Source organism: Thunnus thynnus, chromosome 8, assembly GCF_963924715.1.
Source record: "Thunnus thynnus chromosome 8, fThuThy2.1, whole genome shotgun sequence".
In the NCBI taxonomy this organism is placed as follows: domain Eukaryota; kingdom Metazoa; phylum Chordata; class Actinopteri; order Scombriformes; family Scombridae; genus Thunnus; species Thunnus thynnus.
The window spans coordinates 13577919-13589734 of NC_089524.1; the positions used below are offsets into that span (position 1 = coordinate 13577919).

The window sequence follows — 11816 nt, forward strand, 5'->3', positions numbered from 1 at the left end:
GATGTTTGAGCTTCACTGTGCAGAATGATGTATGTGCAGAGTTTTACACTAGAAGGCTGTTTTCACATTCATCTGCTGAAGGAAGAAGGTTTCTCTGTGCTGGCCTTAAATCTGGGTTGGAAGCCAATCCTGGTCCAGTATGCCACTTACACAAGAATAATGAAAACACTTGGAATCTTGAGTGTACATGACTGAGAATGAACATTACAGTGAAGTAGGAGACATCTTGTGTGTCTGTAGTGATTATGAATCAATGTCACATCGGGTCGCATCCTCGTTATTTTGTTGGGTAAGACAACTGCTGCTTGTTCACATGCAATTTGGCCTGTAATTTGGCTGTTACATGTAACTGTTAAAAAACAGAGGACCAAGGACTGAACCATGGGGAACTCAAAACCTCGTGTTTGTCTTCTTGGAAATATAACTGAAACAAAATAGTTCCTGTCCTGAAAATAGGACTTGAACCACAGTAGTACTGCAGCCAAGAGCCCAACACAGTGGTTCAGTCCGTCCAGTAGTGTTGTATGGAAACCCTGTCTCCTAGATATTATACAAACATATACATAATTACATAAATAACTAAATTGTTTTCTCGATTATGTTATGTTGGCAAACATATTCGCTGCCTGGATTATGTTCACAGATAATGTTTTTTCCAATGAATGAATTTGAGGTTAAAAAAAAGTTGATGGTATATTCCGTTTCCAATTATCTTGCTTACAAAGGGAAGATATATTGATTTGTAATTTGTTATGTAATTCGTATTCAGACAAGTATTTTCAGGAGAGGCTTTATGACAGCCTTTATGGCAGTTTTCAAGGCGAAAATTACTTGATGACAGAGAGCTATTGACTCTCTGCAGCAAATCTGTCTGCAAACCTTTTGGTTGAGAATCAAGACAGCAGGTGGACAGCTTAAGGTGATGCACAGTTTGTCCAGAGTTCTGTAGTCAATAGCATCAAATCCTACCCTTTGCGATTGTAGATGAGAATTTATTTTTTTGCATGACATTGAACTTTTAATGGCTGATCTAATAGTGTGAATTTTATTACTGAAGATGTCAGCAAACTCATTGCATTTATCAGCCTCACTACAGTACATCCAATATCTCAGACCTCAATAACAGAGCCATTTATTATGGGTCTATTTCTGGAATATATGTAGGAGCATGAAAGTATGACCAATATGCACAGTATTCAGTGTATTCATGTGAGACACGTGCATAGTTAGGGTTTGAATACAAATTTTCTTCCTGGTACAAGAAAGACTATCTATCTATGTAGAAATCTGTCATTAACATACACGACCATATAATTAATGAAGTGAAGGAGATTAAAGGAATTTACCCTCAGGGATTTACCCTCCTCTACCTGAATGAGAGATAATGGCTGGCCACTCATAGCATGTCTCTTTTTTTCCTTATGTGGGTTGTCTATCCAGTTTTACTTGAAAATGAAACTGTTTTGCAGCACTGGCTGAAACCTTAACCAATAAAGTAAAGCAAAGCACCCCATTCAAGCTACTGTCAACCACACTGCAACGCGGTTGACTTCAGCTTTTTTGGGGGCTCTAGGCAAAATTGAAAGTACTTCAGGCTTTGTAGTGTTCATATCTAGGTTACATTGTATTAAATGCTGAACTAGCATCTGCATCTGGGACCCTGTATGCAACCTCAGAAAGACAACACCATGTAGATTACATGGGGGGAAAAAATGCTTGGGTTATAGGTGATTTACGTTCTTGAGTCAGCCCCACTGATGTTCTAAGTGAGCTTCTGGGTGAGAACCCTGTAAGCATGGAGATCAGTGCTGCATGATTTTATAAACCGAAGTGAGACCAGCCCAGGTTGGCATTACCTGTGCCACAGTAGTATTTTTGAGGTTTAACTATTGTTTTTGCCTGCAGTGCTGCTCTTCTTCAGAGAAATATTTGAATAACTATGACATGGAGAAATAAAAGAGGAGCAGAGACCCAGGCACATATGCAGACAACAGCAAAAGTGGACATCAGCAACTATAATTGTGAGACATTTTATCCATGATTTAACAAGCTGACATGCAACTTTAACTTTTTTTTTTTTTTTACAACTAATACGCACTGTGAAGCATGCACAATGCATTTCATTGCATTTTATACTCTACCTTAAACATGCACTACTGCAGTCAAAACAAACAAGTATTTTCTCTTAGTTGCAGCACACTCAAAGTTCCAACATTGATGAACAAAGGGCATTATTAGCATAAAAGAATTAAGTCAATTTTGACATTTATCCCTAAAATAATGTGTGCAATTCAAAAATAAACAGGTCAGTGGTATGTGACATAATGACTGACAGGACAAAAGACACCCATTGCCACACTGCTTGGTAGTTTTCAGAATGAGGGTTTATTTCTTTCACAACAAGTTTTTAGAGCAGAGAAGAACTTCCAGTCTGTGTTTGATTGCGTGCCACTGTGGCCAGCTATTTTAAAAACCACATTTACGTAATTTATTGACCTTTTTGGTTATTTTCCTTCCTGAGTAAAAGCTGACATAGTTGAATAATCAACCTGTTTGTCATGCCACCGATGAACAGATGTGTTTGGTGAGTTTCACAACATAATACATGAATAACACATTGAGAACTAAATTTGTCTGATAAATCTATCAAAACATCAATAAGCACCTGCCAAAAGAGAACTTCAGAGACCAAGTAATATATAATGGCAGTGAGATAGTGTCAGGAAGTCATTGTTATTTGAAAAATCGGTATGAATCAGTCAAACTGTCACCATGCAGTAAATGGAAAAATCACACTGGTGACCTGTGACTATACAGTACTGTTGAGCTGTTAGAAGATCTCTATCTATAAATAAAGTATCAACTTGTTCCAAAGACTGTTTCATTTCACTGATGGTTCTCAGCTTTGAGATAATAATAGAGAAAATGTCAATCGAAACTGTGATAGATAGCAACAAAAACAAAAACACCGAAAGAAAAGATGTTGGTAAAGATACCTCACTTCCTCGGAGAAAACCCCAAAAGACAAAAACAGAAATAATTACCAAGTCATATGTCACTACAGAAAAGTGCATTATTGGAGTCCAAATTTAATCCAGAGAACAAAGTTAAAGCAAGTGGCCAGAACTTTGGGGAATAAATGTCAGTGAGCTTTCAAGAACATGTTTGAAAATCAAACTGAACAATTAAACAATGTATTGTCAGTAATCTGTCATCTCTTTACATTCTCTACAGAAGTGTAGTTATACATTTGGTGACAATGTTAAAGGAACTTAAGCTTTTCTGTGGATTAAGGGATAAGACCGGCATTATTCAATATTTCTTCTTCTAGCTATGTCTTAATAAAGACATAAATCTTAAAAGAAGGCTAATCAATTTATAGTTTGTAGATATTAGATTAAAAAAAGCTTAGCTACTTTCTAAAATATCACCATTTTCAGTGGCAGATTATTGCACATTTGGTGCTCTAATGAGTATTTACGACAGCAGGATGGTGGAAGTGGGATTGACTCAAAATACTGTGTTCATCTTCATAAAAATAAACATTTCTATGCAATGTCAGCATTCATAACTTATTTTACTGTGATGTTTGTACTGTTTTTACTTAGTTAAAGGAATATGTCACCCTGTGCACCAGAATGGCGCATTGATGACAACAATGGAGGTCAATGGCACAGACAAATAAACTACACTAGGCTTTGGATACACGGACAATTCTTAGTAGGATCCACTCATTGCTGGTTTTTCACAATAAAAAATATATCGAATATCACCAGATTTATCCTGTAAGGTTTTAATGGACAGATGACCCCTGATGAAGAGCGAACAAAAACTGAACCAAATCAAAAAGTTGGTTTGTCACTGTAACATTTTATGTGTTGGGATATGGTTTGCCATAGCAGCTGTCAACATCACAATCTCGCAACCACTAGAAAACAAGTGATGCCCATATACTTCAGTCCCCAGTGTCGCTGACATCACGTCATTATGTTTCTTTCCTCTCTGCACTCCTTTGTTTATAATTTATTGCAAGGAACTTACAGGCTTGGAGGGAACATTTATTACACTTAGCGGAAATATATTTTTAGGTTATATAGAGTATAAGTCATCTTGCAGACCAAGAAAGACCAGCTAGTTTACATTCAGCCATACATCACACTCGTTTCTGTTCTGGTAGATAGCTGACAGCAGCATATTCTGTATCATTTGGATTCATCTCTAAAACTGCTGGAGGTCTTTTGGGAAAGTCCAGGATGCTGTAGACCACCGAGGGTGCAGGTACAATATTGGACGCCTGAACTGTTTCCTGCAAAGATAATTAAAGTCAAGCTGAGGAATTTATCATGACGTTTTGAATGATGACTTTGACATTTACCTCTTTAAATGAGTTCTCACCTGTACTGTGGGATAAGAGCTCTGTCGTTGTTGTTGTTGTTGTTTGTCTGTATAGGAAGCAACACAGGTGAAATATTGAGTCAATCAGTTCATTAACTTTCACTGTAAGTCATGTGCACAGTGTATGCATTGCTAAAACTGAGGGACTTTTTTTGTGGAGCTTAAGCTAAAAGGAAACCAAAACGAACTAAACAGCAACCACCAGTGTTCACAATAATATGCTGAGAGATCTGTCAGTCAAGCGAACACACACCACATAACGTTGCATCAATTTTTCAGTAATCACTATTTCTTTATGAATAATGGCTCAAAAGACAAGGTCTAATAAAAAAGGGGTCTAATATGAAAGGGGTCACTCATTGGGACAAACCCACACAGAATTATCACCCAACTCTGCACAGTTTCTCTCAGCTCTACAAAGCTATTTAGTGTCTTTCAGCTCTTTGTTTTGGTTTTTACAGGCCCAACTTTACTGTTTGATTCACTCTTACTGCTGACAGTGAGAGCTCTAATAAACTCCACTGTACACTAGATGCTCAGCTCCAAACGGCAGACAAAGTTAGTGATTAGTTTGTGAACATAGTATTTAGCAGCTAGAGAGCCAGACATTTTCTTCGGGAGTTGGTAAATACCAGAATAGAATTATGTCTCCTTAAAGAAATTCAGTTCAACATTTGGAGAAATAATCGTTTTCTCTTTCTTGCTGAGAGTTACATGAGCAGATCGACTTATAGATCTGATGTATTAAGTATGGAGCTAAAGCCAGGAGATTATTAGCTTAGCTCAACATAACAACAGCTAGCTTGGCTCTGTTCAAAATTAAAAATCCACCTACCAGCACCTCTAAAGATCACTAATTAACACGTATCTCATTTGTTAAATTTGTACACAAACATAAATGTAAATATTAGTTTGTTGTTCTTTCAATCCACTCAGTATGTCTGTGCAACATCTCAGCTGTTTGTCTGGCAACTGTAACAACAGTGACGGGAAGTCACTGTTGTCGTTTGCCAACAACATTTATGGTTTTTCTCCTTGTGAAACAACAAATTATTATCACATTAATGTTTGTGTATGGATTAATCAAACAAGATTACTATGTTTTAATGAGTCAGTTTTAGATTTGCTGGTTGGCTGATTTTGTTACCTTTGGACAAAGCCAGGCTAGCTGTTTCCCCCTGTTTTCATTCTTTATGCTAAGCTAGGCTAATCACCTCCTGACTCCAGCTACATTCTTATGCACAGACATGAGAGTGCTATCTATGTTCTTATCTAGCTAACAGCAAGAAAGTGAACACTAGTAAGCATATTAGTACATTAATCAGTGCTCAGTTTGAATTATAAACAGCTGTAGTGGTACAAATGCTGAACAATAAACATTTTTCAATAAATTATATATATCAAGCCTATTTTCTATCAAATAGTGGTCAAAATAAGTTATAATTGAAGTACAACTTTATATTTTTGTCACAATTTTATTAAGTCTGACTTAATCATTGATTTTCTTTTACTTTTAGCCCTCATGCACATCTGCACCACTGGTAAAAAAGCAAACAAACATGTCCTTGTATGAGCTGGCAGTGCAAATAGGCCAAACGAGGTGCAGAGGAGTACGGTTTATCACCATCATCTGTCGGTTTGCTGAGTTGTGTTATTTCCTCTGTTTGGGTGTTAACTGTGGACAACGGATGGACTCGGTTATCATGACAGATGCAGGAGCGCACAGTCAGCAAAAGCCTACGTTTATATAGACTGACGGGAAATGATCAAATGTGGTTTCTGAGGTCACAGGGGCTGTCAAAATATTTCGGAGACAATGTTCCTACTCAAAGTAGAGCAGAGGGGTTTATGTCTGAAGTGAAAGTGCATTCGTAATAGTGAACAAATAATGCAAGCTTTTTTTTTTCCACCCAGCCCTCAGTGATAGTAGGCACATTCACATTTGCATGCATTGAAAGGAGCACTTCTTTTCAGAAGCTGTGAATCATCACATGTATCAAAAGGATGTGAAACTGCAATCTGGTTTGCATTTTTGAGCGTCTAACCACACAACTGCACATTTTTTCCACAGAATAACAATTATTCTCCTCATCTTGACTTTCTTCACTTGAAACATTTTAGAAAATGCTATGGACTGCAGCCCTTAAAAGGTAATTTAACACTGGAAAAAGAAAAAGAAAAGAGTTGGAAAAGAGTTCCAGTAACGTATATCCAGTTTTCTAGTGTGTCAGCTCAAAGATTAGCATTACATTTTAGATTTTATGAAGTCAGCTGATACTTCTGTGCAGACTGAGTACATTAATATGAGCTTTATTTTCTATATCAGCTACATTACAAGCAACCAACAGTCTGTTTATGTCAAACTTAGGAGGCCATAGCCTGACAACAGCCAGAGTATAATATCCCTGTGGACTTTCACTTATCAAAAGTAAAACAAATACAGTGGAGAAGATTATTTTTGAATCATAATTTTTCCCTACCTTTGGTTCTCACGAGACACCAGATTAACCAAGAAAGCACTGCAGCCAACAGCACGACACACAAAACCACAAGGACAGTGACGATGTAAAAGACAAACAAATTGGAAGTTCCACGATGCTCGGGTATTGTGCTGTAAGTCGGCATCGGAGAATCTGTAGGAGTTAAAAGGAAAATATGAAATTAAGGACTCCTGTTTCTGCAGCAAAATAATAACTTTCTCACCAACATTTTACTACTATACAGTACCTTCTTTGCCATGGTGATAACTGTTCAAAAGGACCTTAATTATTTGTGTTGTTTGGCTGCACTTTTATTCTGTACAATTAGAGACCGATATACACATTTGTATATTAAAAACTAAAGAGTAAGTTAAGACACTTTCACTCCCTTGACTGACCATTTCAGACACTCAGGATACACATAAACGTTTCCCCAGCACTGTCACTAATATACTGTTTAGCAAATAGCATCTAAAATGTGAGACAATGAGAAGGCTTAGCAGCTCTTAGAGTAAAAAATGAGTAATCATAAAGGATGAGGTTGTCATTATTCTGTACTTTTCTTATAACAAATCCCATGTAAAGACCAAAACCAACAACTCTCACTCCTTTTTTTAGACCCTCTCTTTCCGACTGAAGAGGTAAATCTTTTCAAACAGTCACAAAAATATATATTGATATAGGCTCAGTTATTTTACATAACAGAGTAAACGTTGCTCAAACAGGAGTAAACAGTGCATTTGTTGGGGACTATTTTCAGATGTGGATGAATACACAGTAGGTCAGCTGGTGAGTAACAGCAGAAGAACGGTCTATGTGGGATTAACGCAAAATAGACTGTAATGCCCGTTAGAGACGGGCAATATGAAGATACATGAGACAATTAAAATGTTTCTACTGGAAATCTAGCCATACAGTTTATACTTAACATTTCTAGCTGTATTAGACCTTTGTGGTCAATGTTGCAAATCAGTGAGCAGGACTACTTTATGGCTATATTGTTATTTTAATATCATTTTTGCATGAATAAGGCACCTTTTTCATTTTTGATGTATTCCTCTACGTCCTCTATCTGTATCTCTTTTACTCTATGTTGAAATATGTCTGCTGAAATTGCACCTATATTTTCTGGTATTGTGTTTTGTGAAGCATCTTGTAACTCATAAGGCACTGTAGAAATAAAGTTACTTTAAAGTTAAAGTTACTTACTAACTTACTTTGTCAGGCATTAATAAACAGACACTCCCACCTATGTTATACATAAACAGTTTTTCAACAGAAACGTTATTGGGGGCTCAGGATGTAGAGTGGGTCATTCATTAAACACAGGGACGGGGGTTTGATCCCCAGTTCCTCCTGTCTACATATCAAATGTCCTTGCAGAGGGTGTGTGAATGTGTGTGAGTGGGTATGAATGAGGGGCAATGCAAAGCGCTTTGTCCTGCTTAAATGCTTTAAGTAAGGTCCATTTACTGTATTATAATATATATCAATATTAAAATTACATACATGGTGATAAAGGATTATATCACCAATCTTTAGTGTCCATGTTATCATAATTTAGGAACATGTCACCCAGTGCAACATTGATCTGTTTTCAGTAGTTTTTGGGCAACAATGGAGCTCTATGGCACAGAGGAATAAGCTATTGGGCTTTGGCTATACAGACGACACTTATTAGAGGGATGACTTCACTGTGTCTTTTGGATTTCTCATGTGATTTGTTGACAATAAGATAAATTATAAAATATTGCCAACCTTATCATTTAAAAAAATATTTGGTGTGGTCTAGTAATTTATTGTGCAGTAGGACTGGTGAATATTTACTTGGCCAATGAGACAAACTGTACTGTTGTGAAGGACTCTCTGTTTGCATCGGAAGTGAGGGTACTGTAGTGAATAAGTACAAAGTTGTTCATCTGAAATAGTTTTTAAAAAATACACACCCAAATAAATCAGCTAAATTTAGTTCACTTCATTTTTAATGTGTACAAATCTACCAACCATATAATAAAAGATTTCTTTATGGTATGAAAAGGTTAGTTTTGTTATTCTGCTCACGCCACAGACTGACAAAGTGTTTCCATTTAAAATACATCTATATTGGTGTCATTTCCTGGAAGTTTAGCCTATAATTAATTATAGTCTGATCTTACCTGTGCTGCTTCTGTTGTCCTCTCGAACGCTCAGCTTTACTTTATCACTTTCTTTGGGATTCAAGTCGATAAACAAACTGGCCCAGTAAATATCACTGTGATTTCGTTTTAGATTTGAAATATTGCAAAATACAGAAACTTTTCCACGGTAAACATCATACTCATGACTTCCTGAGCAAGTACCGTCTGATAGACACTCAACAATCTTGTTCTGGCCTGATCTGTAAACTGCAATATGACTGTTTTTTGTGATAGTGGCGTTTAATATGAATTCGAGGGTGATGTTGTTGCCGAGGATTCCCGTGACCTCTTTGCTGTGACCTGTGTAGAGACACAACAATAGATGTGTATGAGTGAGAAGATGCAATGATTATTTTGTTTAACAAAGGCAAAACGCATTATTTTACAATAGAGTTGTATATTCTGTAAGAAAACAGCATGTAAAATCTGCAGCAACAAAACGGCACTCTGGCAGTGAAATCAATGCTTTCTGAATTTGTATTTCTGCCCAGTCAAAGTGCTTGACTCTGGTTTGCTCATCTTTGAGCTCCAAAACCCTTCATCACACTTAGTGCACTCTCTGCCACAGAGAAACTAGACAGCTGAAGCAAGAATGCTGTTGTTGAAAGTGAAAACTGGCTGGTGAGCTAGCCTCTACTAGCTTTAGCTGAAGCTAAAACGTATTGGTATTTCCCAATCTGTTATCCATAACTGAAAAATACACATTTTCAGGAACACCGTGAAACTAAATAAGGAAGTAAGTAAATTCAGTAGTAAGGAGATTAAAACCCATGTTACACTCCTGTTAAGTTGAATTCATGTGATTTGGTGTAATTAAACTACCTTTAAATCACACATTTTAATGTATGTAATGTAATGTAAGTTATTTGATGTACAGACACTTAGCAAATTAAGAAAGCTAAAAGAATGTGAAGAGGATCCAAAGTTGTTTTTGTGTATTATGAAGGCTCTGTGGCAATTTTTTAGACATAATAATCACCCTAAAAGCCTGAAATTAAGGCTTTACAATATTTCTGTTACATATTTTGCCATCCAGCCAGAAAACTTTAAACTCTTTATTCTAAACTTTTTTTCACTCTCCCTTGCAAGGACATACGTCATGGCAGCTACACTATTATATTTGTTAGTATACAAAACAAACTCCTGACCCTGAATAAAACATTTAGGATATGTTCTGTTTCTAATGACAACTGTCACTTAGGCTGTGTTACCTAAAGTACCAATCACACTAACCATGTCAGGTCTGTCTTTACAGCATTCACATTATATACCAGAATTAGTTTTACTTAAAAAGGAAGAATTAAAGGACATAAGTGAACTGTGTTGTCATCTGGTGTTGGTGTTTCAAACATTTAGAAAAAGGTAAATGTGTCTGATTAATCCGTATTTCACACACAATGTCTCAGTGAGCTTTACTGGAGATATTTTATAACATTTCACAAGATTACAAAGCTTTTTTAAGGCCAAGCTCTTACGCAAGCATCCAGTAGTTCTATGAGAAAGATGTCAGGCTGCAAATTAGTGTATTTGATATTTATTAAGCACATTGTCCACATTATAATGTCCCTTTGTGGTGACAAAACATCAGCAGACAAGTCAAACTGAGGACACAACACCTGGTTATATGGGGCAAAACTTTGGTACACTAACACTCAGGACATTTAGGACATTCAGGTCTTAATTGATCCGAGTGGGGAAACTGAGGTATCATTAGCAGCATAATATTATATGTTTATAAAGCAGATAGACATTTTCGGCCTAACAAACATTCTAAAAGTCTAAAATAAGCAGTAAAAATGAACCTCTAACGGCTGAAAACCCACAAACCCTTTCAGATATCAGTATAAGACATCAGAAACCAAAAGGAGACTGCTTACCGTTGAATACCATGTGAGCTGTGACGATCAAAACTATCCCAAGAGGCTTTGTGACAATGTTGTCAACCATGATAGATCAAATCTGTTACTCGCACACCTGGCGAGATGGCCCTTGAGTCTTTCTGAGATGACTGATTTTTATGAGTTGCCTTGTTGTGTGGAATCTTTTGGCCCTTATGTTTCTAGTTGAGCTGCAGTCTGACATGAGGAAACTGTAGACAGGAACTTGCACGAATACCGATTTATCTGCCTACAGCATCACAAGCACCTCCTGTAACGGAAGACTTCAAAGAGGTTCATGGACATGTGGTGCAGACTGTGATGAAGTAAGCAGAAGAGGTTGTCACTCACATGATGTGTGTAAATTCAGGAGGGGAAAATAGTTTCCTTTATATTCTGAGGCAAAATGTGCACAAATTTTACAAACACAAGTAAAACTTGGCATGCGATGGATTTAATATGGAATTTCAGCTGATATAAAGTAAACCCTCATTTTGCCTAAAATGCAAGTTGTGAAGTAAGAATTTAAGCTGTTCTTTGGTTTACCCATACAGTCAGTGGTTCTACCTTGTTTTTCTTAAAGGTTTGTTTCATCTGAATTACAAAGAAACCCATATTTTCCACCAGTGCCTAGAGATATAAATAGTTTCAGTTTTGTCTGCTGCGGTTTAAAGATGTCAATCTTTGAGATTTTGGTGCCACCCCGGTATAAAGTGGGTAAAAAGAACTTTATTATTGCTGCTTTAAGTCAAGTCAGATTTTTCTTTTTTGTCATTCGTAAAGGAAATTTACCCTGTCAGGCTTGCACACACTACACAAAGACTATACAACAATACACTAAAAAAACATTAAAGAGCAAAAATGACATTTGAGAACTGGATAATCTG

The 11816-nt window shown here is 36.7% G+C and overlaps 1 protein-coding gene across 2 annotated transcripts; it reads right to left on the bottom strand.

Annotated features, from left to right (window-relative positions):
• Positions 1–2366: 2366 nt before the first annotated feature.
• LOC137187628 (uncharacterized) lies at positions 2367–11201 on the bottom strand. 2 transcript variants are annotated; one of them, XM_067596664.1, is made up of 5 exons: positions 10930–11201; positions 9032–9352; positions 6876–7028; positions 4396–4442; positions 2367–4329 (listed from the first exon to the last, which is right to left on the bottom strand). In XM_067596664.1, exons 1-5 carry the CDS (start codon positions 10997–10999, stop codon positions 4219–4221), a joined length of 702 nt encoding a protein of 233 aa, XP_067452765.1. In that variant the 5' UTR covers positions 11000–11201; the 3' UTR covers positions 2367–4218. The 2 variants fall into 2 exon arrangements, with proteins under 2 accessions (XP_067452765.1, XP_067452764.1); XM_067596663.1 differs by having other exon boundaries at positions 2367–4306; positions 10930–11198.
• Between the last annotated feature and the right edge of the window lie 615 nt (positions 11202–11816).

Excerpts from the sequence above, each read along its gene's own strand:
- LOC137187628 (XM_067596663.1), bottom strand. The coding sequence starts at position 10,999 with ATGGTTGACAACATTGTCACAAAGCCTCTTGGGATAGTTTTGATCGTC. Across the intron at positions 7,029-9,031 it reads GGACAACAGAAGCAGCACAG|ATTCTCCGATGCCGACTTAC; the intron begins GTAAGATCAGAC and ends TAACTCCTACAG. Across the intron at positions 4,443-6,875 it reads GTGTCTCGTGAGAACCAAAG|ACAAACAACAACAACAACAA; the intron begins GTAGGGAAAAAT and ends CTTCCTATACAG.